The sequence below is a fragment of the Stylophora pistillata genome, chromosome 13 (assembly GCF_964205215.1).
Source record: "Stylophora pistillata chromosome 13, jaStyPist1.2, whole genome shotgun sequence".
Lineage (NCBI taxonomy): Eukaryota > Metazoa > Cnidaria > Anthozoa > Scleractinia > Pocilloporidae > Stylophora > Stylophora pistillata.
This window is the reverse complement of record NC_142531.1, coordinates 6,096,245-6,124,236: the sequence shown is the minus strand read 5'-3', so window position 1 is coordinate 6,124,236 and position 27,992 is coordinate 6,096,245. Positions and strand designations below refer to the sequence as shown.

General features: G+C 35.9%; 1 protein-coding gene and 1 long non-coding RNA gene across 3 annotated transcripts; one reads left to right on the top strand and one right to left on the bottom strand.

The window, feature by feature from the left end:
- The first annotated feature begins 17 nt into the window (after window positions 1-17).
- Window positions 18-27,989, top strand: LOC111326975 (centrosome and spindle pole-associated protein 1). 2 transcript variants are annotated; one of them, XM_088744072.1, is made up of 40 exons: window positions 18-394; window positions 2,232-2,275; window positions 4,111-4,163; window positions 4,453-4,568; window positions 5,396-5,479; window positions 7,877-7,954; window positions 8,175-8,208; window positions 9,135-9,216; window positions 9,345-9,377; window positions 9,703-9,796; window positions 9,951-10,003; window positions 10,155-10,193; window positions 10,398-10,470; window positions 10,592-10,647; window positions 11,225-11,319; window positions 11,615-11,711; window positions 12,316-12,373; window positions 13,231-13,495; window positions 14,143-14,321; window positions 14,499-14,548; window positions 14,814-14,911; window positions 15,366-15,530; window positions 16,620-16,687; window positions 17,552-17,605; window positions 17,731-17,796; window positions 18,175-18,258; window positions 18,408-18,557; window positions 19,013-19,075; window positions 19,610-19,697; window positions 20,231-20,287; window positions 20,461-20,579; window positions 21,173-21,222; window positions 21,596-21,668; window positions 21,813-21,855; window positions 22,089-22,182; window positions 22,519-22,553; window positions 23,952-24,001; window positions 24,383-24,562; window positions 25,136-25,332; window positions 25,730-27,989. In XM_088744072.1, exons 1-40 carry the CDS (start codon window positions 305-307, stop codon window positions 25,800-25,802), a joined length of 3,480 nt encoding a protein of 1,159 aa, XP_088600198.1. In that variant the 5' UTR covers window positions 18-304; the 3' UTR covers window positions 25,803-27,989. The 2 variants fall into 2 exon arrangements, with proteins under 2 accessions (XP_088600198.1, XP_088600199.1); XM_088744073.1 differs by lacking the exons at window positions 18-394; window positions 2,232-2,275; window positions 4,111-4,163; window positions 4,453-4,568; window positions 5,396-5,479 and adding an exon at window positions 6,484-7,053.
- Window positions 2,801-6,510, bottom strand: LOC148717378 (uncharacterized). Its single transcript, XR_015994997.1, has 3 exons — window positions 6,372-6,510; window positions 4,889-4,973; window positions 2,801-4,139 (listed from the first exon to the last, which is right to left on the bottom strand). It is a non-coding gene; the product is annotated as an uncharacterized LOC148717378 (long non-coding RNA).
- Window positions 27,990-27,992: the final 3 nt, after the last annotated feature.

The following is a 27,992-nucleotide window of genomic DNA, read 5'->3' as shown; positions in this document are numbered from 1 at the left end:
TATACCAACCGAGAGGCGTCATGGGTAATGGTAACTAAAAACATGGCGGATATCAACGCTAACAACTTTGGAATGCTAATTTTGAAGTTGTTTCACTCTTTCTAGCCCTATTGTAACCGAATCTACACTGACATACCATTTGAACTACTAACTGGCCTTTAGCTGTAATAATCTGACAATGCAAGAAAAAGCGGAGAATTCATGCAGGAACTGTTATTGTCCACTTGACTACAACTAACTTTCGGGATATTCCTATTTGTGCTTTGGTCATTTTCATTTTTGGCATAGAAAAATATTTTCTGCAATGGCAGAGGACTTGGCAAGCTTCATTGAATCTCAGAAGCGAAAGCTTGAACAGGAGAGGGCCGAAATGTCGCGGTCTCAAGAGACCGAGGTAAAAAGTGATATTTTGACGACAATTAATTTACTTAAGTCTAAACTTCTATGTTTCACATTAACTGTTTTTTAATCATCATATAGATCTGCACGTTATTGATGAGAAGACACTGTTCATGAGGGTCATGATTTTTAATGATGATTTTACCAATAATATTTTGTTCACCAATTTATTGACACTGAGGAAATTCTGGAAATTCTGTCCAAGTACGTTATAAACCATTATACAAATGAATAAAGGCTGATAGTTTCGAAAGAAACTGTTTGGGGCTGCGTCGGTGGGAGTAACGAAATAATTTGCATATATCAACAAAGTTGAAATGGTAAATTGGCCACCGTAATGATTACAAAAGCTGACGTTTCAAGCGTTAGCCCTTCGTCGGAGCGAAGGTGAACCATAAACCATTATAGTTCACCACTATAATGGTTTATAATTTTCTCTTATTCTTATTGGTTTAAATCTATCACGTGATGCGATAGTTTTCATCCGTTAAGAGACACTATCAGCCCATTATTAGTGCCTGTCCACGGAAAACACCCGGATGGATAATACTCAACCGTGAAAAATTTTGAATGGTTTGACGGCCACTAAGTTAGGCAGATTGGAAAAACAGTGACTTTTCAAATTTCCGCAGGGCAACTATCAGCTGATAGTTCCTTGACAGAAACACTCTATTGTTAAATTACTTTTTCTGCGATGTTTTGTATGAGATCCTTAACTTGAAATTATTTTTCGGGGTAAATGCCTCAGAATATCAGTTTTTTCACAAAACATCTGTCAGCTTTACACAACAGCATGATATTTATCAAGTACAGTATTTAACAAGCTGTTTGTGTGGTAAACAAACAATTTATTTTCCCACACTGCAAGTTCCAAAAGTTGTTTTGCCCAATATCATGTGTTAAAAGTTGTTTTGCCCAATATCATGTGTTAGTTAAAAACAATGACCAAATTAAATTTCCAATTAACAGTTGGTGGTACTACTGCTCTTTCATTCCCCATAAACCCAAATATAATGATATTATTTTTGCAATAATATATCTGACACTTTGGCTGAAAGGTGAGGGAGTTAATTGCAAAAAGGACTCTGTACATGTACTGTGTATGATATACTGATTGAACACATCTTTTGTGTCCTTACTTTCTTTATAATGTTTAATTGTTAAATTTATAGACAAGTAAAAACGAGTGATATAATATCCCGACGTTTCGGCGACTTCATGACACCATTATCAAGGGTACGAATGAAATTAAAATTAACAAATGCGAGTTTAGTTGTTAAATACTGCATTTTATAACTCTTGACCTATATTAACCAGACTGTATGTTATTTACATGCCCATCTTCAGCTGAGCAATGATGGTTTTTGAATGTAGAGGTGTTATCCAAATGATAGCATTTAACATAATCATTTTTATATATTGGATATATCAACAAAGTTGAAATGGTAAATTGGCCACCGTAACCATTACAAAAGCTGACGTTTTGAGCGTTAGCCCTTCGTCAGAGTGAATAGAGGAATTGTCATCTTTCAAACCGGCAGGCTAAATCCCACGGGGATCAATGAATGCTTTTTATTCCACTAATTTATTCATGTTTTTCTCGTTTTCTCATGTTTTTCTGCCTTTAAAAGCACACACAACCCACAATTCCTCTATTTGCTCCGACAAAGGGCTAACACTTGAAACATCAGCTTTTGTAATCGTTACAGTGGTCAATTTACCATTTCAACTTTGTTGATATATCCAAATTATTTCGTTAACCCCACTGACGCAGCCCCTAACAGTTTCTTTAGAAACTATCAGCCTTAAGTCATTTTTATATATTGTTATAGGACCGCAGCAGAACAAGCCCAAGAGGACACAAACCTGATAACAGGTAATGTCAGCTGTAATCAGTATTTATTCGTGTGATGATAACGAAATGTAGTGATCTTCTTCTTTGTGCCTATGGTCAAGTCTGGCAGTTTTTTTTTCTGGTACTTTGCAGTCTCAATATTTTTTTTCACCTGCAAAGTTCCTGTTTTGCCCTTACTTCTTGTCAAGGGCTACGACTTATGTCTACTGGAACATTAGGGCTCACAATTTTATGCTCACTTGAAATTGTTACCTTGATTATATTTTATTTGGAAGATTTACCTCTATGAGGTCATTTTCAAGCTGATGAAAAGGAAAATTTTTACTTATGTGTACTAAATTCAAGACGTGGGAATGATAAAGGCGATAAAATATAGAAATATGTAAACGCTAGGGGTTAAATAGAAGTGATAAAATTGCAAAGGAGACAATACGAATAAATTAATATGAGAGTTGACGAAAGTAAAACTATAAATTATGCAAAGATACCGTACATAGACAGGTAAAAACAAACGATATAAAATCCCGACGTTTCAGCGACTTCATGGTGCCATTATCAAGGGTACAAATGAAATGAAAATTAACAAATGTGAGTTCAAGAGTTACAACTAATTTGCATAGGGGAGGTAGCTTTGAAACAGCTGTTTCAAAGTTCTCAAGAAGTGCATGAACAAATTCTATTGTCTTGTCAACGAGATGCTTTACATCAAACAATTAACACCGAGTTTTAACCTGCAAACGGATTCTATCCGTGCTAAAGTATTTGTGTAGCTACCTCCCCTATGCAAATTAGTTGTAACTCTTGAAATCGCATTTGTTAATTTTATTTTCATTTGTACCCTTGATAATGGCGTCATGAAGTCGCCGAAACGTCGGGATTTTATATCGTTCGTTTTTACCTGTCTATGTATTACTAAATCTTTGTTACCGGTAATAAAGATACCGTAAATTATTATAAAAATAGCTTTGCGCGGATTGAGTCTGACTGTTTGTTCAAGCTTGGCTTAATTTTTCTTATAAAAAGCATCTCGTAAATTAGGCAGCCCAGTTTACCTTTGCATTTCTTCAGGATTTTGAAACTGTGGTGCAAGTCACTTGGGGTATGCCCAGGTGCAAGTCAGTTGGGGGATGCCCATGCCGCTCTTTAATGTGGTCCCGATTGAAGACTGAGATGCTTTGTGTTCTTCAGCACATTGGTAGAGGTGCCAGCATGTGTAGCCGACATAGTCTGCATCACACAGACCACACTTAAAATAATACACAATGCGCTGCTGATTGATGATGTTGGGCTTCTTTTCCGTTGGTTTTAACTCATATCCAATCTTTCTGTTAGTGTACACAGGAGAAATGTCAGTTCCAATTTTTCAGCTTAGGTTGCCAAGTCAGACTCAATCTGCACAAAGCTATTTTTATAATAATTTACGGTATCTTCGTATAATTTATAGTTTTACTTTCGTCAACTCTCATATTAATTTATTCGTATTGTCTCCTTTGCAATTTTATCACTTCTATTTTATCGCCTTTATCATTCCCACGTCTTGAATTTAGTACATATATGTAAAAATTTTCCTTTTCATCAGCTTGAAAATGACCTCAGTGAGGTCGAAACATCGTTCAAAATTATTATCACTAACTTTTATCTTGAAAGCTTTTCTAAAAAACTGCTTATAAAGATTTACCTCTAAGGTAGTTATTAGAGTTTAAAACTATGCAGATTATAACAAGACTGAGAGGAGACAATTTGATGTATTTTACAACTGCTAACAAGTCACTGAGATTTTTTTTTTTTAATTTACTTATTTGTAAATGTTTGATGAAAACAATGTCAGTTGTAAGTGTCAGCTCATCTCTATCCAGGCATGGCCAAGTGGCTACTACTCCAGCATCTGAGACAAGAACAAAGGCTAAAGGTAAACTGTATTTCAAGCATAACTTTGTCATTTATAAAGTTTAACTTATTTAAGTCATTTTCTTGGCTGTAAGACATGAATATAATTAACATTATCTTAGCTGACATTTAAGTCTGATTATAACTCACACTCACAGATGATAGAGCTTATCCCTGGTCCCATAGGCTGACAGAAGTAGCTTGGTCTGATTGACCAGATTAACATTGACTAGAATGGTATTTTTTTTTGTTAGAATTGTTATCCTAAAATGTAATTTATTAAATACTGTTTTATGATTGCTTTTTATTAGTAGCAACCCTTGAGGAAGACAATGATGTAGGAGGCCTGAAGTTGGGTGGTTATGAAAAACACCAACAAAGGTTGCGTCAAGAGAGGAAAGAGGATTATAGAAAATATCTAGCAGAGGTAACCATTAATTTGTCTGATAGACATCTTTTGGATTGAGTGTCATAAACCAAAAACGAAGGTGACTGCAACAGCCAGTTTAATTAACAAAGGAAAATATTTCTAGGAACCATTAAGAACTCAAACAGAGAAAAAAACAAACTGGCTGAAGGGTAGAAAATGTGAATGACCAAGATGCAGCTATTTTGTATGTGATTGGTTAAGATTGGTGTAAGTTTCCTGAATCAATCCCAGCTACTTTGGGAACTCAACTGACAGTCATCCATATGAAATTGTAATATAGGAACTACTTTCCCCTCCAGCTTCTTTACATTAATTACCATGTAATCACCATTAGTTGGATGAACTTGGTGTTGCCACAAGCTGATGGCTCTGCCGATTGTATTTTCTTCATGCAGCCATTTTCTGGATATGAGGAGAAATTACGTTTTAGTTACTTTGTGGAATGACAGGGTTTAAGTAGACATTTTAAATAACTTGATAATATTATCATGACTATTTAAGGCAGACAGTTTATCATGACTATTGTATCATTATCATGACTATTTTAAGGCAGACAGTTTCTGGAGTTGTTTGAAAAACTATCGAGTTGTAGGCTAATGACAATAAAAAGGCTAACTTTAGCTATTTAAATATCAACCTAATGTAATTAGTGATATTAATTTAAATCAGAGTAATTTACTGGTTGTGGTTGAGCAATTTGAGAAGAGCAAAATCTTGTTCAATCATGTGCATAAATCATTTAATATGATAAAGATACCAGGTAACATAACTTGAAGATGCAGAAATTTGCTCATTAACTGAATTTCACTGTGTCCTGGTCATAGAAAAATTTCCGCAGCACAGGGAAAGCTAGCCCTGCTTTATTGGACTCCAACACATCCCCTTATCCAGGATACAAGTCAAGAGAGGTAAGTGTTTTTGTAGTTTTCCTCATTTCTTTTGAATTTGTGATAAAAACAACTGATCTTGATTGAACTTTGTCAACAGTTGTAAGTAATATCAAGCACTTACAAGGGAGTTACACCATGATTTGTATGACAGCAACAAACAGGAAGGCTAAACTCCAATTTAAGTCATCTCTTATACCATTCATTAACTCTTAAACTCCAATGACAGAATTTCTACTTACTGTAGCAATACAATATCAAGCAGACAAGTATTAGAACAACGAAAAATATCAATCAGGGTATTATTAGGTGATCCAATACCAAATTCTTCAAACTAACATGATAAGAATTGTATGGCAGACAGTGAGAAGAATTCATGAAATCGGAGCTAACTCTGATGAAATTTTGGGAGTGAAGTGGTCAATTAATCCTCTTTTTTTATGATTGTTCACTGTCAGTGATTAATTTGGTTTTGGTTTTTAATGGCACTCAACCATAAAGTACTCTAACAGTGATGTGATCTTCAAAATTTTATTTTATGCGGTTGAGTGCTTTTTGCATGATTAATGGTATGTTACGTAATACCAAATTTGTGAGATTTATAATTAAGTGAGCTGTTTAGTGGACAGTAATGGTTCCCTTGCCTTTAACACTGTCATTATAAATTTGCTGATATACCAGTATTACAAAACATGCTATCATGATAAGTTAGTATTTTGATAATAGTTGGAACCAAGAATTAGTAATTGTAGAAAATCATACTAAAAAATTCATAGTGTTCAGATTGCTAGAGGGTTGAGATATGTGTGAAGGAAATAATGAAACTATCTGCCAAATTATTTGTTCTCCTATTTTACAACAGCAAAAATAATTGATTTCTTGTCATTCAGTCAACAACTTAGTTTTGACTTACTATCGCTCATGGCCTTGTCTCCAGGCTACAACTGGGCAGATGTGTTAGATAAATTTGGTGCTGATAATTTCAGAGATCATCACGATTCATTAAAAATAATTAGTTTCAAGGTTTCTTTTTTCAATTCAGTGGTTAAAATGCTTATAACATTTTTCGAGAATTAGGCTCTCTAATTTCGGAATTATAACAGTTCTAGTTCTGATCACATTCAGTATCCCCTCTCTAACATAAATAATTAATAATATTGATTATATTCCTCCCACATAACAAGTAGTTTGCATAATGTCAGTTATCCTAGGCAGGTGGTGTTTGTAATGAGTAAGAACTGACAAAAGTTTTCAACTCAACTGATTATTGCTTAAGTTTAAATTTCTCAACTTCAATTCTTAAATTTTGGTGATGAAATAAGAAGCATTTTTCTTGTTTGAAAGTCAAGAACTCAACCACTAAATCGTGGCTCATAAAGGCAGTTGGTTATGGTTATTTATATTGATGGACATCAGGCAAAGATAATTTCAGTCTTAGATTGAGTAGTTAAAATGAAAAGGAGGAGAAAAATTGAAGCAATCATGTCATGAATTGGGCTCAATTGGACTTACTAAAAGAAACATGCCGAACTGTTGAAAGGTTTGGACTTCTTGGTGGAAAATTGAACTTTCGTGACAGCTGTTTTCACCTTTTGGTAATTTTTTAAACTGTAAGCTTTTAGATTTAGTTGTTGTAAACTGGGGATAATATTCTACTTTCACGAGACATAGGTTTAGATATTTGTGAGCTCATTCTGTTGCCAAAGTGATTATATTTTATTTACTTTAGTATCAGTCTTTTTATTATGAAAGCTTTTGAACACGTGTGTCATTTAGCAGTACTTAGCCCCTATTATGATTCGAAGAATTCAAACGTTTTGTTGCATTATATATATTTATCAACATCAAAGGTGATGTACACTGCTTCAGTTTGACAAGGTGTTAGGAATTTATTCTTACTAAGAGCCTTGAACTCACTACAATTAATAACTTTACCAAACTTTTCGTAAGAAAAGTTTTCTTTTGCAGTTACCCCCTACATTCACAAAATGAAAATTTAAAAGTGCTGAAATAAATTGTTTTTCTAAGATTTGGTAGCTCTTGTGCCAGAGGAGTTTTGGCAGCTAGCTTGTTGCTTGTTAGAAGCCTGTTGGTAACCTATAGGCAGCTAAGAGGATTCAAATTTTGGCAAAATTTTACTGGTAATTGGTGAAGGTCATTTTAAGAGACATTCTTGCCAATTATTCGTAACAGAAAAATACATTTTTTTGAAATTATTGAAAAAGAAGAGGGGTTTACTTTTGAGTGGCTCAAAAAAAGATAGCACTGCAAAGCTGATGTAATTGTGGAACCATGGTTAGAGGAAAGCCATTGAGATAAATTGGATTTGTGTAGGGGGGATAGAAGTAAACAACATGTTATTTGTAATTTTAACAAATTAGATTAATCTCAAGTTACCATTTGTATCATTTTCCTTAGTCCCAAACAAGGAGGGATGAATACACAGATGATGATGACTCCCATAAAAACAGAAGAAGGGGAAAAGAGAACTATGATGTAAATGATATTTTTAAAAGCCATGCTTTTGTAAATATACTTGCATCTGATTGCTAAAAAGTACAAGGAATTATCAGGATTTCAACTATGTTACAATCAATGTTTTTGGAGCTGTTAGAACTATTTGATTTCTTTTACTTCTCGCGGCTGTATACGGTAGATATTTAGGGCTAGAGTGATGGACATGCATTATGTTTTAACTGTTGTTTTTTCTACACAGGATTTGGGAAGAGCCTCTGATGTCCAAGACAGAGGTAAATGTCTTGGTTAGCAAACAGAAGTAACTATTTAATAGCTCCTGTTTATTCATCAAAAAAAAGAATGGCTGTTTTCACACTAGAGGATGGACAAATCGTCTGGCATTTGTTTGTCGAATTTGAATTCGAGAAGGCCATATGTCGAAAAGTTGTCCATCTTATGAGCGTAAAGAGAACTGGCACTAGGTCGTGTTGTAAAGCAAAATCGCTGCCGCCATGTTGAAACTTCCCATAAAACCTCGCTCTGTTGCTAGTCCCATTTCCTCACGGCGAGAAAATCGAACATTTCACTGTCTGATATGAATTTAAGTCATACTGTCGTCGACTTGTTCGTCTCGACAGACAAATCGTCTTCAAAAAATTGTCTTTCCAGAGGGCCAAATATCAGACGATTTGTTCGTCGAAAAATTTGTTCGTCCCGTTTTCACATGAGACGATTTGTTTGTCTAAGACGATTTGTCCGTCCTCTAGTGTGAAAATGACCAATGTACATGAATTTAAAAATGAAGAAATGTTAAAGAATTATAGCACCTAGATAAATCATAACATTCTTCAAAATGTTATATAATTATAAACTTCATGATGGGCCTTGCTCACCATAGAGTCTTTGTGGAATTCCTCATGTAGACTCACAATTTTTTCTTTGTCCCATGGTAGCTTGTGGCTGGACGGAAAAACTTCTTTCTATATTCTTTAGAAATAAACTAGAAATTCTCTATTTAACTGGTTCTAGATCTTGGTGAAAGGGAGTGTAATCAAAGCTGGTTACCACCAGTGGTCTACTGCTGCCTGTAAGACTACGCAGGTTCTCTTGTTTGGGTTTTGCCTTATTGACCATTAGCAGCCACTCAAGGAAAAAGTTATGTAAATCCCTGTAATAAATTAACACACCCATGTTTAGTTTATTATCGGCTTCATTCTAGGTGGAAACAGACAACCAAGCAACTTGTTTGAATCTTATGAAGATCTTTTACAAAGAAAGCGTGCCCAAGAGAGAAGATATAGGTATGTTCTCGTACTTGCTGTACATTGTGATTCTCTGCATTATTCTGTTTTGGGTTTGATGATAAAAATGGAAATTTTTTTGTCCACTGGTATTTAAACAATTTGTACCTGTCTTTTTGGTATTACAGAGGCTTTGATGACTATGACTCTGGACCAGAAAGGTATTTTCAGCAATTTAAAAGTTTTCTTTGGTAGATGTTGCTGAGGGTACAGTGGCCTAATGGTCAAGGGGACTGGACTCCGGGTTGAGAGGTTCAGGTTGGAGACTGGGCTGGGCCAATGCATTGTGTTCTTGAGCAAGATACTCTACTCTTACAGTGCCTCTCTAAAGAATGGTGTAACATTATTAATAAATTCATTTGAACCATATCATCTACTCTCTCTCTCTCTCTCTCTCTCTCTCTCTCTCTCTCTCTCTCTCTCTCTCTCTCTCTCTCTCTCTCTCTCTTCTCTCTCTCTCTCTCTCTCTCTCTCTCTCTCCTCCAGGCCCATGAGACTGAATGCTCCACAATATAAGCAGAACTCACGCAGTGATGGATATCTTAGCCAGAGATATGAAGATGATAATTATGATTATGATGTAAGATGCAAATTTAGTTTGGTTTAGATATCAAACATGTACTGGTTCAGTTATGTGATGGTCGCAGTTGTGATTAACATGAACATGAATTTGATTAATTTCTATTTTATTGATGACATTCAAAAATTGCTTTTCTTTTTTTGTGGTCTCACAGAGATTCAGCAGGAATCAGCCAAGAGCCAGGAGAGAAAAAAGTTTTGAATCAAAGTAAGATAATGTTATGTGGAATAAAAAGGAAATGAAGATCTATCTTTAAATGAGGATCTTTGAGCACCATGATATTGGCAGGTAATTAGTCTACAGTAAAATTATAATGTTATTCAGTGATAGCTAATTTCCTTATCTCTGAATCCCCCAGGCGTGTTCGTTTTCATGGCGACGAAGACTTGGATGATAAGTAAGTCTTTTTGTTTCTGCCGGACATAAATAACCTTGAAATTATACCTGCAAGTAATTTGTTGCTTTGACTTTTCCAGTGTCAAAATTTACTATTAATTTTTATTTGAGATCCTATTGTTATAAGTAAAAGTAGAAAAATATTCCAAATTACAAGCTAAGCCACAACCTAATATAGCTTTACTTGGGTTTATTTCATTTTCAGTGGATGGGTCAAGCCCAGAAGAAAACTTGATTATTATGATGATGAAGATGAAGATGAGGAACTTTTAGACTGGGTTTGTTTTTTTAACAAGTTTGTATTTTATTACCCTAGTTTAAATCCCAACCTCTCTGCTAAATAATTACAACTCATTTTGAGTGTATTTAACAAGGTACATTGCTTCCTTGTGTGGTTAGATGAGAAGAAGAGGGAAAAGACCACAGAGAAGAAATAGCGCTCATTTGCCGGAAAGGTAACTGTATAATGTTAAGTTCAACCTGTTGTTACAGCGGTCAGTTTACTGAGTTCTACTGAATATTTTAACTCTTGTAAATAAATGAAAAAGCATTTGTCACAATATTTATATGATTATCTTATGTGTAGTTAAAATGGTTTTAGTAAAAGACCAAGTTGTTATTAGTTTGCTGGCATAGTAACCCATGTGGGATGTTGGCAGATGATGAGGTAGGTTTGTAAAACACTTGGCCTCATGCCATGATTTACAAAAGTTTTTATTGTCCTCCTGACATCTTGTAAGGGTTACCAGGTCAGAATATTAATAAAATTCAAGTGTATTGTTTGCATGAAGTAACTTTTATTGATTTGTGTTAGTTTTCTATGAATTTCCAGGTATGATAAATGATTATTTAATGAGAGCATTACCTTGAAAAATCTTTTTCAGTTTTACTGACCAGGATCTTGAAGTGTGAAGCTGGCTGCACAATGCACCACAGATTTAAAGACTGTTGACGCTTAGCGTTTCTTCCAGTTTCTTTAATTTAATATCTTGTTTTTATAGAAACAGTGTTTTACCCTTTTTGCCCTTCTAGAGAACCTCCACCAGATGAAACACTTAGGAGAAGCAAAACAGACACTGGCATTAGATCACACTCAGCGCCTCTTGAAGGAGCTGGAATTATTGGAGGTAAAGTGACAGATATTAAAATAATAAGTGAGTTTCAATCACTCTTTTGTGAACAAAGTATCAACAACTGATGATAACACAAAGCCAGCTAGTAGTGAAGAATATTTGTTTGTCTCACATTGTATGTAGTACTTGCCTCTGTTGTTGATTGTTATCCACATCACAGCTTCTTCTTGGATGATCGCAGAACTAGCTAGGCTTTTAATTATACCAAATGTTATTTTAGTTCCTTTGTATGTTTGCACTACAGGAGAAAGAGATTCAAGCAATAATTTCAACCATTTGATATCTTCAGGTTCACAGGAATCAAAGGTTGATAAGGCCAAGAAACAGGAGCAGTATAAGAGGGAGCTGCAACAACAAATGCAAGAACAGGCAAACAACAAAAAAAGGTACCTTGCACTCCTTGTGGCAGGTGCATAACATGGTTTCTATCCCTTGTTTCCGCTGGGGCCTGAAGCCATGTTTTAAAATCAAAATTTAAAGGATAGAAAAGTAGGTTGTAGCACCCAAACCAGTCCTTTTTGTTTCCCTTTTGATAGTTTTATTGTATCTTTTTCAAAACTTTTGAAAGGCCCATCTTAAATGAAAACAAAGCAGCTTTATAGGCCCCTTAAGTTACCAGGACTTTTGAGAAACGGGCCCCAGAACTGCATGGTAGTCAAAGTAGGCAGCTACATGACAATTTGTGAAGCTTCCTAGAACAGTTTATTTATTGGATTAGAAAGAGGCACCCTGTAAGGCTGATGTCCTGCTCAGAGTCACAACACAGTGATTTGCCCAGGGTTTTAACATCAGCTCCTCTATTTACTGATAGTGCAATAAATTGCATGAAGTGTTTCTGAAATTTTGCACTACTAGCAGCTAAAAGTGAACAGTTGATCCACATGGAGATGTTTGCTATCTGTATAGTTTCTAGAATTAAGATATGATTATAAGCTTTTTATATTTCAGTGATTTAATTATTAGATCCATAATTTTATATTTTGTTTTCAGAGAAAAACTGCTTCATTTGGGAGTTGAGCAAAATGGCAGTGGGCCAGTGAACTCTCAGGTTGATATTATCTTTCTTTCAGTTTTTGCATTGTCCCTCTGTATTTGTTGTTGTTATAAGTTGTTGTAATTATTCCTTTAGGTCCCTTTTTTTCCTTAATGCAATAGTTTGTTCAATCTGTAAAACGGATTTGTTACAGTCCAAAATGAATTTAGGTCAAAATTATATGATTTTAAACTAGTTTTATTTGTGGTTATCAATTTGCTTTTGTTGCAAACTAACAATCACAATTCTTAAAACCAGGAAAGTACAACCAATCAAATTTGAAATCATTTCAATCCTTTCACTCACAGGGGTTGTAAGAAATGGCAAATAAAGGTTTAAACAGTTTATTGAAAATCACACTGTGCCAGGATGACCGAACTACGTGCTGCTCCTAGAAAACCCTAGGTCCTCGTACATGCTTGGACAATGACGCATACAAAGCTGATTGACAGAATCACAATACAGTATTATAAAAAAGTCACACAACTTGTCACATGGGTGACCAAAATAAAATTTCTCCTATAATTCCAATTATACAGTTTCAGGAAGAAGGGTGTTGAGAAGAAAGAGACATATCAGTGCAGAGCAGACAATGTAAATAATTGAAATTTGGATCTTGACAATGAAAGGGTTTACCTGAATGCCGATCTTAACCTGCAACAGATGTTGAAATAGCTTCAAACTATGAAAATGTTACTAGTTCAGGTGGACATAATTGTAACTTTAGGAATCTAATTGAGTTTTGAGTCGCTCAAGCAGAAAAGATCATCCTATTTGAAATCATGTATTGGTGTAAGGATCCAGAAATATCTCTAGGTCTAGCTTCTTCGATTTCCATTCCAGAATTTCAAAGAATCAACTTTTTCCTTTAGCTCGACAGAACCCCTCCAAATACGAATAGAAGATCACATCCTCCACAGCCCCAAGGCTATGACACATCCCTGGCCAACTATGGACCTAGTTCCAGACCTCCTCCTCATCCTGCCATTCACTCAAATCCTTATGATGACCCATACTACTACTATGGGTCTCTAGAGGCGGGGGCTCCGCAAGCCCCATTATTGAATGGGCCTTTGGATTCCACAAGAGGTCAAGCAAACAAGGGAGGCCCAGTGCTGGATGGTGGAATGTCTGGAGGTAATTTGGGAAATTTTTATATTTTTAAGAGTCATTTTTGTGATTGAATTGGGTTAGGGTACTTTATTTGCCAAATAGCATAGTACTCATCTCTGTCTATTTTGGTGACAGACTGGAATTCGATTTGATAAAAAGGATCATAATGTGAAAAAAATATATGTTATTTTCAAGTGATATTGCTTCAGTTCAATAATACAGTCAGGTGCTCATTTGCAAACCAGGGTTGCACATTCATTAAGAAACCAATGTAGTGGAATACATTGTCTGTGGTATAGAAATTGTATGATATACTATGATTTTATTCATTTTAAGTCTTCAGTTGTGAATCCATACATTCTTAAGTGAATCAGAACTCAAATATACTAGTGTAGAAATTTTCTGTCTTTTATGCAACTGAACTTAATTGTAAAAGTTCCACTTCAATAAATTATTTTTTTAACATGCTGTGTAAGGCTACATATTTGGAGCAAAGAAGGCTTTTTTGAGTACTTATGGTCATTTCAAAGGAAGTTGAAAATAATTATTCTGTAGTCCATGTAATTCTTCTGTGATTCTATGAGTCATGTTTTTTTTTTTTTTTTTCTTTTTCTTTTTTTGAGTCTGCTGATAAACAGTCATTGTTTTACTTATCTGATTTATTGTTACAGGGCACACCACTCCTGCTCCATCATCCTTTCCCCAGGGGGGTGAGGGTGAGCTAAGCCCTCGCTCCCATCTGCAACCCCCAGGGAGTTATAGCAGTATTGGAGCAGGCACTAATGATCCAGCATTGGTAGACAAGAAAAAAGCCACTCAGCAAGCATATCAAGAAGAGTTAAAGAGACAGGTATTTGATTTGTGAAACTGTTTTGTCCTTGAAATGTAGTGGGAGATGCAGTGCCTTAGTGGTTACAATAAATTACAGGGCTCTAATCTAGAGCCTATGGGAAGGAGACATTTAGCTAGAAGGTCTTAAAAGCAAGATATTGTGTTACAATATTTTAAGAATTTCTTTGACTTTTAGATGCAGGAAAGAGAAGAAAAGAAACGGAAAGAAAAGGAGGAAAAGGAGAGGTCAGGCTACACTGAAAATCTAGTTCAAGTCTTATTTTTAGAAATCCAAGTATGACTTGTTAATCCTGGAAAAAAAAAGAGAATGAGAATATTGGAAAGAAAGTTGATTGTACTATGTTATACTTGATATTGATAACTTTTGGTACTGAAAAATCAGTGGTTGTTTTGTCACTAAAATGCCAGTAAACAATTGACAGAAGCATGAAAGAAATAATGCTATTGGTGTGTTCTGAAAAACGTATTAGGAATATTTTTGGTTTATCAGATATGACAGGAAGATTGAACAAGAAGCAGCTAATTACAATCCTTGGGGTAAGGGTGGAGCTGGTGCACCCATTAGAGATTCTGGAGGACACCTTGTTGGTAAGCTGGTGATTGAATTGGAGCCTATAAAGGCAGTAACTAGACGTATATCTTTCCATCTTTCTACATCTTTCTATTCATTACTAAAGTGCATAAGACCCTGTTTTTTGGAACGGCTAGTTTTGTGTCAAAGGGTCTTTAACTTTGTAGCCAACCCACAAGCAGAAGAGCTGCAGGATTGCCTTTTTCTGATTTCTTTAATGCCATCCACCTTTTTTCTGAGAATGAATCGTCAGGTGTCTTTAACTCTTTTCTCTGAGGAGCCCAGCTTTAAAAGGCTGTCTTGAAATGCTTCCAAATACACGGTTCAGCCAGATTATAGAAGGGTGGTCATGGACATTCGTGAGATTTCCTCCACCCCAGTTGGCTCACCTTTTCAACTATTTTTTCCTAATAGAAAGGTTGTTAGAAAGTTGTGTATTTCACTGAGATGCTATAATATTTCTTTCCTTAGCTAATTTGCGTACTTTAAAGCAGTATAACAATGAAGGAGTAAATGTCAGCCCTCGGGAACAACCACCTCCAGTGGAGACTAGATTTGATTTACCAGCATCGAATGACCCTTACTTATCCCCAAGACAAAGAGGAAACTTTCAGACCAGTCCAGTACAAGCTGCAGGTATTTTTTTTTCTAAAAATCCAAACCAAGGCAAGCCACTGTTTTGGCAAACTAGGTACATGTAGCCTGTAATAATGGTCTCCTAAGTGATGCAGCATAAAAATGAAACAGGGGCCAGGCCAAATCCCTTACTTACTAGTATCTCCAGCAATCTGGCTACTTCTACAACAGTGACAATTAGAGCCTGAAAGAAAAGAAAAAATTTCATCCATGTTTGAAAAATTTACATTTTGTGTAATTGTTTGGTTATGAATGAATGATTTTGAGTTTATCCCAAAGACTTGAGTAATGGTAAGTCCACTCTTGGCAAAAAGAAAGTAAAATATACCAACAGTAGGCCTTTTGCAGCTAGAGATCACATGCTTAGATACCGCATAGCAATGCCATACTGGAGAGCAAGCACTCCAGTGATCTTAGACAGTATAGAGGTCACAGAGGTCTGCATTCAAACAAAGAATACAGTGGATAACAGGTCAAAAGGTTATCTGCTGTATTTTTTGTTGGAATACAGACCTCTGTGATCTCTATTTTGTCTGAGATCATTGGAATGCTTGGTCTCCAGTAAGGCATTGCTATGCGGTATCTAAGCACTTGATCTCTAACTGCAAAAGGCCTATTCTACCATTCTTTGTGGTTTGCTTGGCATAGCAAGGGTCTAGCACCTCCAGATTAAACAATAAATATCATGTTTTGAGTTACACTTGTAATAACTGGCTGGTTAGCTGTTCTAGCTATAAATTTTAGTGTAACTGTAGAAATTCTTGTGCCCTCATTGGTCAAGAACCATTGTCGATGAGGATATCAACAATAAAATGACATAACATGTAACACAGAGCTCAGCAATCCTGGCCATATCAGAGGAAAAAAGCTCTCTTTTAAAAGCAATTGTGAATTTCTGAAATATGCCGACAGTGACTTTGCTGTGAAACCCACTCAGCTGCCCTTTGTGGTTTCACTTTAGTTTTGAACATTGTTAACGTCACTTGTATGATCAATAAGTCATAGAAAATTGAAATCATGGTTTATTTTTTAATTTCACCACTATCTAACTGTGTACAATTGCTTTCTTCTATGATGTTTTGTTATTAGAGTTATCTGGAAATGTACCAAGGACAACATTTGGAAGGTCTGATCCCCTCAAGGAAACTCAGCCACAGGTAGCTAGGAATATATTTATTGAGATTTAACATTCCATGAGCAGCAAATCTCTTTCAATAATGAAACTTTGTGCCACCATATTATTTAGTATTTAGTATATACTAAAACAGTGGATAGCGTCGAAGACGCGCTCTGATTGGCTAGTCAAACTCCGAATATCCTTTGCTATTTACCTCCGAGCAACTCGGGAAAAAATAGCGCCCCAGTTTGCATCCGTGACAAGCAAAGAAATCACTCAAATTAACGACAGTGGTGTAAATTATCTCACTGTTTTAATATATACTAAAACAACTATTCACCTCAGTGTCGGTGGTTAGCAGTGGATATTTACCTCGCCGCTTTGCGGCTCGGTAAATATCCACCACTAACCAGCTCCACTTTGGTGAATAGTAGATAAATATCACACATGTCAATTGAATAGTACCTTTTTGCATATGCTGATTGGCTATTTTGGAGGTGAATACCAAATACCATTCACCTCTGAGCAGCTAAAGAGACAAAACTACCTGTCAAGAGTTTTATTTCCAACCATGTTTTGGCGTATTGAGAGAAATAAACTGGTTTTTTTGTAGAAACAGCACTGTTGTTCACCTCAGTGTTGGTGAATAACTGAATAACTTCATGGCTTGGTAAATATTCATCACTATTCATCTCCATTTTGGTGAATAGTTGTTAAGTGTGGATGCCTGCTGAACATCACTCTTTCAGAAAAATGTGCCATGACTCCCTCATCCTGTTTATCTTTGTGATAAGATGTTTTGTAAATGGGTTACGAGAACAGGTGATGTTAGGGTTTTAAGGGCTAAGTGTACTTCAGGGCTGATGTCAAGACTATTTTTTATTTCTTTTATAATTGTAATAAGGATGATCTGAAAAGAGCAGCCAGATTGGAGTACCAGGAGCTTCTCCGAAAACAGGTACTTTTAATTACAACTATGGATGTGTCATGCAGTGCACAGTCGTGTCTATTTTGAATTTTGTGAGCAGTAACACTTAAAGGTGGATATGATTTTATATTTTAACAACCATTTTCAATTTACAGGTTGAAGAAAAGGAGAAAAAGAAAAAGGAAGAACTTGAGAAAATAAAACGAGAGGAAGAAGAATTGGTAGGATTTAACTTAACAGATTACGTCTAATTGTCGTTATAATTGCTCTAGCATTCTTGATATCTTTTTCCCCAGTTGTACAAAAACAACCAATGTTGTAAAGTGCATACAGTTTAAAGTTTTTTTCGTTTGGAAAAATAAATCATACTAACCTCTTAGGGTCCTTTTCACTTTTTAACCTTGAGAGTCAATTTTAAATGAACCCTTTCACTTTGCAAGATTCATCCAGTTAATTTTTCTTGCTTAGAGTATTATACTTCCTTCTTGGTTTCCCCTTAGGATTTGATATTTTGGTGGGGACAATACATATTGTTTCTTTATTCTCATGGCTTGTTTTGCTGGACACATGATTTTTGAATCATTCATTTTTTCATTTAGGAAAGAAGAGTAGCAGAGGAAAGGCTAAAGATGCAGAAAAATTTTGAAGAAGAACAAGAAAAAAATCGAAAGAAAGAAGAAGAGGTACTTAAATGTGCAGTATTTACTCCTAATTATGAATAAATGTTTTTAACCAATCCTTAAGGTTACTGAATCATGAACCTTTACCAACCTTGGTGGGTTCAGCTGCTCAGCTTATCATGAGCACTAATTTTAAAACTTTTGTGCCTTAGGCAAGATTGAAGAATGAACAGATTAAAGAAGCTCAAGAGGCAAAAAAAAGAGAAGCAGATAAGAAAAAGAAAGAAATGGAGGAACAGAGGCAGGCAGAGCTCAAACGGAAACTTGACGCTGAATTAGCAGCCAAGAAAGCTGCTGGTCAGGTGGGCATGAAAATCTTTTGTTTTAAAGACAAAACCAAAAGTAAAGGCAGTGGCAAAACAGAACAAAGGAAAATGTCACAGAGCCTGTGAGAACTCACAGTAAAAAAAATAAAAAGAAGCTGCCATAAGTGCAGATTTATAGGTGACGAAATTGTGATCGGTTTTGGTTCTGCATCTGTTTAGTTTAGAGGGTGGCATGAGTTTTCCAGACCAATCACTTTGCAAAGTAAAGCAAAACTAACGGAATCCCAGATAACTTCCAGCAGTCATTTGAAAGTTGCTTAAGCCTAATTGTAAACCTGAAAGTAAAATAGCTGAGCAAGCCATTGGTCTTCTTGTTCTTCCATTGTTGTCTAGGAATTCATACTTCTGTATTAAAAGTTTGAAATATGTTGCATCCTCTTGTATTGCTGCTCACAGGTTAATAAAATGTTGTATTTCCCTCTCTATGTTAGGGCTCCTCAGCACAGGAAAGAAGCAGTTCACCTCCCATACCCACTGTCCGCAAGAAAATGGAGGTATGTATGATTATGATGTAGTAATTAAGCTGATGAAGGCTGAACTTATATTTTGTGACAATTTTGTGTGCTTTTTGAATTTCCATGAAGATGTGGGCCCAAGTCTGATAGAATATTTGAAACATTTTTGTACCTTAATTTGCTTGTGAAAACAACACAAGTTTAGGTTAGTACGCCTTTGAACTTATTTGATGAAAAGTTGAAAAGTGTGGAAAAAGTCGTTATTATATAATACTTGCAAATGTGGAAACACTTATCAATACATCAAATATTTGACATAAAAATGTTGCAATTGCGTGGAACAATATTTGTTTATTGGATGGTATATTGAGCTTGTCAGTCCAGTAGAATTGCATCAAGAAGGGGACATCACATGCAGCTTTGTGTTTCATGAAAGCTGAAAATTCCATGATATTCATTTCATGGATAGAATAATTCACCAATTAAAAATTATTGCTACTTGAAGAAGTTGGTGGCAAGGAGAATGTTTTGACAATATGCCTAAAACAATTTTTTTTTCCTTCCTTCCTATAGGAGGAGGGTGATGTTACTGCTGACTTCAGGTCATCCTCACCTCCGATTCCAACACTAGCTAACAAACAGACACCACAAAATACAAATGGTGAGGAGAAATTGACTCTTATTTACAAAAAAACAAGTGATTCTTGTGGAATAGCTAATGAAAAACATAATTTATAATAGCTTTTTGAGAAAACTTCACTCACATTCATTTTTTTCCCAAAGGTTTAAAGTTTGAAAATATCTCTAAGGGCTCTCATGATCAGTAAGCGGGATTGGGTCTGCATGAGCACATATTGAATTTGTATTATTAGTATATACTAAAACAGTGGATAGCATTGATGGCGTGCTCTGATTGGCTAGTCAAACTCCGAATATCCTTTGCTATTTACCTCCGAGCAACTCGGGAAAAAATGGCGTCCCGGTTGGCATCCATGACCAGCGAAGAAATCGCTCAAAATTAACGACGAAGCAGTATATTATCTCACTGTTTTAGTATATACTAAAACAACTATTCACCGAAGTGGAGGTGGTTAGGTGGTGGATATTTACCTCGCCGCTTCACGGCTCGGTAAATATCCACCACCTAACCACCTCCACTTCGGTGAATAGTTGTTAATTATTTCATGCAATTAGGGTATATAGCAGCATCTCCTCCCCCTCCGGTGCAGACCAGAAGAAGGCCAGGCCTAGGTATGATTTATGTTATAATTGATTTATCTGAATTTCAGATCAAAATGGTTTTAACCAGGTGTACACTATTCTCTTTAATGGAAGTTGCAAGGAGCATTTGTTTTGCAATCCAAAAAATTTCTCCAGTTGAGGATCATTTCCTTTATATTAAGTTGATTATCATTTTCTCAAAGAACCTGTCAGGAGAGATACACCGGATAGGGATGTACTGAGTCAGCTGACAGCACTCAGGCAACAGCTTAAACATGAAGAGAAAAGAGTGCAGCAGCAAATGGATCATTCTACGGCTGCAGTATGTTTTTTTTTTATAGTTCTTTTTCCCCTGTCTAATTTGAAATACGTCTGTATGTATTGCCTTCTCCACAGTTGTGTTTATATGATAAGATATTGATATGGTAAATTCTAGAATTGCCTCCCTTTAAATTTGGAGACCACAATATTTTTCTTACTTTAAATTAATGCCATTTTCTGACCTATATTGATATGAGTAGAAACTAAATTTAAAACTATTATTAGTGGAGATCAGAGTTAATTTCATCAGAAGTGGAGGTTATGTTACATTTTATTGTTACTGTAGAAAAGTCTATCCAATCTTCGCTTCCAAGTTAATCCTCCATATTTTGAAAAAACATATATTTCAATGCAAATGGGAAGGGCAGGTTTTAAGTGCAAAGAGTGAGGACAAGGGAAACTAAATTTTAATTCAAACTTAGTTTAATAGCCTAGCTGTTATAAGTTTCCTATAGCTTGGTGTTTACATAGTTACTTATCAAAAGTTAGACATCACATTTTGCTCAGAACAGTATGGATTTATTTGTACTGAGTATGCATTTGTCATTAACTAGAAAATCCATGTCTCGAATTATACTTTTCCTGTTGTTACAGAAAGGTTATTCTGAAATGCAGAGAGTTCCTGATGACCTAGAAAGTAGAAGGTATGAATTTTATCAACGTTGAAAATTAACTCACTAATTGATTAAGGACCTGCAAGTTTAGTCTTTCCCTACAAGTACACATATGGTTACACCTTTAATTCCTAGAAGTGATCAACATGTAACTTCTCCCAATAAGATCTATACAATATCCACCAAACAGGTAACGAGAATATTCAAACTTATCTTGATCTACCACCAAAGGAATTCTGTGGTAGCAAGAGGGTAGAATTAACAATCAGATTTTAGGAGTAAAGCGTTTTTAAAGTAATTGGTAGAAAGAAACACTGCAGGGAAGAAAATTCTGTAAGCAAAGCAATTATCATTTTCTTTTTCTTTTTCAAATGAATATAATTGTGCTATTTTCTCTGGGCAGAGGTAGAAGGGATGTTGATATATTTGACAGAGCTCTTTCCAACAAAACAGCAGTAGTAAAGAAAGATGCTGAGGTATGATAGAACTATATTGTATTACTGGTATATCCACTGCTGAAATTCATGAGATTTTTTTTGTGGAGGTTTTTTTTTTTTCAGAAAAATGCGTGAAATGACTTTGTTATAAAAGAAAGATATTTTTTTTGCTCTATTTTGCAGGGATTTTCAGCAGCTGATGAGTTTAACAGGATGAAATATGAAGGTAAACTGAAATGTTTACATAATGCACAGCATCCAATTAGCTATGTGTCTTTTAAAATGTTCTAGATAATTGTAGGTTGTGAAGTGTTAGTGAGCTTGAGGTAATGATATAATGCAAGTCAGAGAGTCAATTGAACCCTGTCATAATTTTCTCAAGGTCTTTTCACTTTGCTTTTCTTTTTTCATTATAATTATTAGTTATTTAGTATTTTTACTGTTTGTTTTGGTGGTTAGAAACATCTTCTCTTGCTGGGGAATTTAGAAGCAAGTTTCCAGATCCAGTGTCCACTGGCAGTGTATTAGATCTTCAACAACAGGCATTTCTCAGGTTGGAAATGACAGTCAGTAAAAATTAAAGTGCTAAAAATGGGGAGCTCTAGAACTGGCTCTGGTTGTTCAAAGGGCGGATAATACTAACCAACGGATAAATCGTTATCCAGCAGATAAGTGTTACCAAAACGTACTGCACTATCCACTGGATATCCAGTGTATAGCATTATCCATCCTTCAAACAACCAGGGCCTGGTCTTTAATTATTGTTCAGAGCTGATTACTGGTAGCAGAACTACACACACAAACACTAGAGACTAATAAATGCGAGTGCTTGAAAGAGATTCATCGAACAGTTGAAGTGTTAACAGATTTTTCTGTGTTCCATGTACAGAGAGCAAGAAGATAAACTGGCAGCATTAAGATCAAGTGAGTGGATAACAAAAGACTGATTTTCACACAGCGAAAACTTCACCATTAAGTTAATTTTCCCCTCCTTGTATTTTAGATGTTGAGAAGAGAAATATATAATTCACAAATATGTTGGATTTTTTTCCCCTTTTAAAATATGTTGACTAAGGTAGCTGCTATCTCAGCTCAATTTGTCTCAAGGAATGAGAAACTGGTTATTAACCCTTTGACCCCTAAGAGTGACTTGCATCTAATTTCTCCTGACCCCCTCCCCCCATGTTCCTCAACTCCTTGACCCCTAAAGGCTGGTTTTCACTTGCGACGGAGTCGTAGTCGGAGTCGTAATCAGAAGTGTGGAGTGATACGATCTAGTGAAAACTGCATTGTCTGAGTCGGAAGCGGAAGGGGAAGAATAAATCAATCACAATGCTCGATTCCATCTTTCCAAAATGCACAAATAGCCATAACAAATTTAAACGCGTGAGCTTGATTGTAAAATTACGAAATTAAAAGTTAAAATACTCGAAACCTACCGAAAGTACAATTCACGATCACCAAGTTTTAGTTCGCTGATGAGGTTAGCATACTCTTCCTAAGCTGCTCGACGTCGATAGATATCACAAACCCAAAATTTCTTTCTTTTTCGAACGATATTATTCCTGTACTGTCTCTGCCTGCGCAAAATAATGATAAATAGGAGCCAAACTTGTTCTTCGTCCGCCATGTTGTCTTTGGCGCCAAAATTTGTACTTTAGCAGGCCTGAAATAAAGTATTGTGATTGGTTTATTCTTCCGCTTCCGCTTCCGACTCTGACAATGCAGTTTTCACTAGATCGTAAGCAACGGAGTCATAAGCGGAAACGGAAGAAAATGGAAACGTTCTGATTCTTCCGACTCCGATTCTGTCGAGCTTATGACTCCGCTTACGACTCCGTTTTTCAATTTTCACTGGTCATAAGCGCTCTTACGACTCCGTCGCTAATGAAAACCAGCCTTAAGAGTGACTTACATGTTATTTCTCCTGACCCCCTCCCCCCATGTTCCTCAACTCCCTGACCCCTAAGAGTGACTTGCATCTTATTTCTCCCTAAAATATCACCCCTGAATCACACATTCAGGTCATGAGAATAAAAGAAATGATTACCCACTAAATAAGCTCTTGATTGTTCAACAAATTCTCCTTGTCAGCATGTAGGATATTTATAGAGAACAGTATGGAGAATATTCCTGCTGATGTTAGGGTAGTAAAGGGGTAGAGGGTGTGAGCTGGGTCAAGATCAAACTTTTTTTTTTTTTTTTTCTTTGAGACCTGAATTTGACATTTTTGGTGTGAGATTGTGTTGGCATATATTGCAACATCCAGTAATGTCTTATGTTGACAGTCACTCTGACATACAATTATTGTGATGTCAATAGATCCCAGCAAGAGTAACAAACAGTCTCCTAGAGGGGGACAACCTTACCAAGTAAGTATTTTTCTTTTATTTTAACATTTCTCCTATCTTATTTCTCTTACAAAGCCTTTAGTTAATACAAAGTTTTCAGAGTAGCTTTTAATAATTTTGGATAATTCCAACCATGACTTAGAGTTAAATATAGACTGTTTGTAGTTACCCCTTTGTCATTGGTATTGAAAAGTATTATTTTTAAGCTAGGAGAGCAAACCAGAAAACTGCTATCATTTACTGAGAGATTGATGTCAATAAGGCACTAATGTGAAGAATGAAATTTCTCCTTACACAGTTGTCTTCCGATACTGTAATAAATGCCACAGTTGTTAAAGTTGAACGAAGCTTCCTCTGACTTATTATAATTTATATTGCATCATCTGGTTGATCTCTTTCTAGTTGGCAAGACGTCCAGCAAGTCGTGACTCCCTTTTGGAATCAGAGAGTCAATTCCTTGCTGTTGATGATCCAAAGCAACTGCTACCAATAGAACAAATGGTTTCCTCTAGGCCAAGGCAATCATCTGCCAGAGAAAGACGGAGATGGAAGCAACTTGAAGAAATGGCAAGGAACCCCAGAGTAAGATAGCTTTAACCTTTTCAAGTTTTCCCAAGTGCCAAACACAGGTTTCTCCAGTGACAGTTTGTGAGAGAGATGACTGTATGCGAGGGACACTTTGTTTTCATGTCATAAATTGTTAGAACGAAGTGAACATCTCTTCCTTAAGACAAGTGTTTTTTGGATTTCACACACTGATGTAACAAACTCTTCTCAGCAGATCAATATTAGGCAAAAGAGAAAATAATTTTATGTGGAACGTTACAAATGCATAGTCACAAGACTCCCTACTGTTTTTTAGCCCAAGTATGCACTAAAATTTGCTGTGTGTTTTGAAGTAGGCAGATGTTGCTAGAAAGTTGTGTTTTGGGTGTGTCAGTTAATAGTTATTGTTTCTTAGTTACACGTCAAATTTATGATGAAGTTTATATGCCAAAACCCTGCAAAGTAGTTAGAACATTAGGGGAGATCTCTAGTTTCCAACTCTTCATTTCCCTTTGTGAAAGTAGTTGAGGCAAAGGAAAACTTTAATTGAAAACAATTTGTAGTACACTAGCTATGTGACAAACTATGGCATTTGATGTTTATTTTCAGCCTCATGACACTTACAAGCCTCCCACTCCAGGTGGTTTCTCTTTAAATTCTGTCACAAGTTTTAATGTGGATGAAGTAGCAAATAAGAATGAGGAGAGGCTGAAAAAACTTGAACTCATCCAGCAAGGACATGGAAGCAGGAACAGCTTGCAAGGTGATCCTGATCAGGTTCTACAACGATTCATGGATGGTAGAAGGTAATCCACTGTCTGCCTCGTATATACTGTGCATCTGATTAAGAGAATGAATCCTTGATTTTAACCAGAAGCATAATACCAAGTTTTTTAGCAGACTTGCATATTTTAAATCTGGAGTGACCCAGAAAACAATTTTCTTTAAAGTATCAATACTAAATCAAGCAGGCAAGTGATGAGAATAAAGAAAAATATCAATTAGGGGATTTATTAGTTGATACAATGCCAAATTCTCTAAACTAACATGATAAGAATTGTATGGCAGACACTAAGGAGAGTTACTAATAACATTTTAGGAGCAAAAGGGTTAAAAGATGTTTGACGAGCATTTGTTTTAAGGCATGTTGTTTAAGTAATATCCCTAATTTGTTTTTTGCCTTTTTTTTCTCCTATCATGCAGTCGTCCTACCGCCCTTGCCAGCAGACTGTCAGAAGCCTCACTTGAAGCAGAAACATCTTTTGAACCAATATGAGACCTGTATGGTCTACTGGGCTAGCTGGGTGTCAAAGATCTAATCTCAACTTTATTCCTCTGCAAAGTTTAGATGTTTTTACATGAGATAGCTGGTCAGCTTCCCTTGCTAATATGACAATTTCCCCGTGCAAACCCTCTTAACCTGAGCTGAAATTGTTCGGGTGACATGAGATGAAGTTGGTCCCATAAACCACGGGGCAACATCCATTCCAGGCAGATATTGGTGCTGATAGGGTGACTACCCTCTAGTGGCTTAAAGGCCAGTGTTGCATTCCTTTTTTAAGGTTCAGGCCCCGGTTGTTCGAAGGATGGATAACGCTATACACTGGATAAATCCCTATCCAGTGGATAGCGCAGTTACGTTTTGGTAACAGTAATCCGCTGGATAGTGATTTATCCATTGGATAGCATTATCCACCGCTTGAACAACCGCAGCCTGATTTTTTTTAGAACAAGAATTATATTCATTAAACAAAAAGATATGAGGTCATTGTTACTCTTTCCTGCACTCTCAACAAATCATTGACAACATTCATGCGGTTGTAGAATATACAGTGAATAAACCTACAAAGAAGGTTTTTATGTAATATTATTATAAAGGTATTACAAGGTAATATATTGATTGTGTAATTTATAAAATGTTATCTTCTCCTGGATCTTGTATCACATTTTTGCTACTTTTATACACACTTCCCTTTCACTGAAATGCACATCCATGTATTTAAACAATAGAGTGTTTCTGTCGAGAAACTATCAGCTGATAGTTGCCCCGCGGAAATTTGATGTTCTTAAAACAAATATTTGCCCGAGGAGCAAAGCTTCTCGGGCAAATATGCTAGTTTTAAGGACGTCAAATTTCCAAGGGGCAACTATCAGACCAATAGCTCCGAGACATAAACACTCTATTGTTTTTATTGTTCACCACTAAATTTTCTTCCGCACCAGTCCTATAGCTTGTCACAAATGTCAATAATTCACAACGGTACATTGGCTAAATAATATGTTATACCTGTCAGAATTGAAAAGTCACTGTTTTTCTGATCTGCCTAACTTCACGGCCGTCAAACTATTCAAAACTTTTCACAGATGGGTACTATCAATCCAGGTATTTTCTGCGGATGGGCACTATCCATCCGGGTATTTTCCGTGGGCGGGTACTATGGGCTGGTAGTGTCTTTCCACAATGAACACTATCGCGTCACGTGATCAATTTAAACCAATAAGAACTGGAGAAAATTTAGTGGCAAACTATAATGAATGATAGTGATATATCAGTATATAGAACTGCATGGTGTGGTGATATTGTGAAGTGAATGTAGTAATATGTCAATGTGTCACAGGCACTCACAAATATTTATTTACTTGTAGATGTTAGAGAGCTAGGCCAGTTGTTCAAAACACAATGAAGTTTATTATAATTGTTTTAATACAAATGCATACCAGGTGCTCCTTTGCTTTCATAGTCAGGGTCAGTTCAAATGTTGGTTGAGACTCTAGAGTGCATGCAGGTCTTTCATATTAAGGCTTTGAGAACCATTTGAAAGGCATGTGTAAACACTGAGTTGGGAAGGTTGACATTTTTCACATGCTTTTCAAATACTTTTTAAATCCCTCCACATGCATATGAATTTACATGTGAAATGAGTGTGAAAATCATTTGAACACTGTGCCTTAATTTTATCATTACAAGCACCTTGTAGATATGTGTCAAGTTGATTCAGTTGTGTAAATTTGAAGACAGTATTATGCTCTTGTATTTATGTTTTGCATCACAAAAATATAAACCCCCACTAAAAGTTAGCCCTTACATACGTACACTAGTCTTGTAAATAAACCCCCAGTATGCATTTTTCTACCTGAAGAATGAAAATCTAGTTTGAATTTTGGCCTTTTTGTCAACTGGCTTTTAATAAACCAGCCTTAGGAACTAATTAAGATGACAATTTTTGGGTTAAGACCAAGTGGTTATTTATTATTAGTGACAGAATAAACTAAGGTAACAATGTTATAAAGTGCTTGCTTTGGTCTGCATGTGCAGCTTTTTGTTGGTACTTAAGTGAGTTAGGTGTTAGGTGGTGTTTATTTGTATATATGTGAGTCAATGTTAGTTTGAAGTCTTCCATGAAGTTTGCCTGATTTCTGTCTAGTGTGAGGTAGTTGAAAATAAAATATACAAAACAATGAATTG

Bases quoted from the DNA above. Each gene is read 5' to 3' on its own strand.
- LOC111326975 (XM_088744072.1), top strand. From the start codon at position 305: ATGGCAGAGGACTTGGCAAGCTTCATTGAATCTCAGAAGCGAAAGCTT. The intron at 10,648-11,224 runs GTAACTGTATAA...TTGCCCTTCTAG, and splicing joins AGCGCTCATTTGCCGGAAAG to AGAACCTCCACCAGATGAAA. The intron at 17,797-18,174 runs GTAGGATTTAAC...TTTTTCATTTAG, and splicing joins AACGAGAGGAAGAAGAATTG to GAAAGAAGAGTAGCAGAGGA.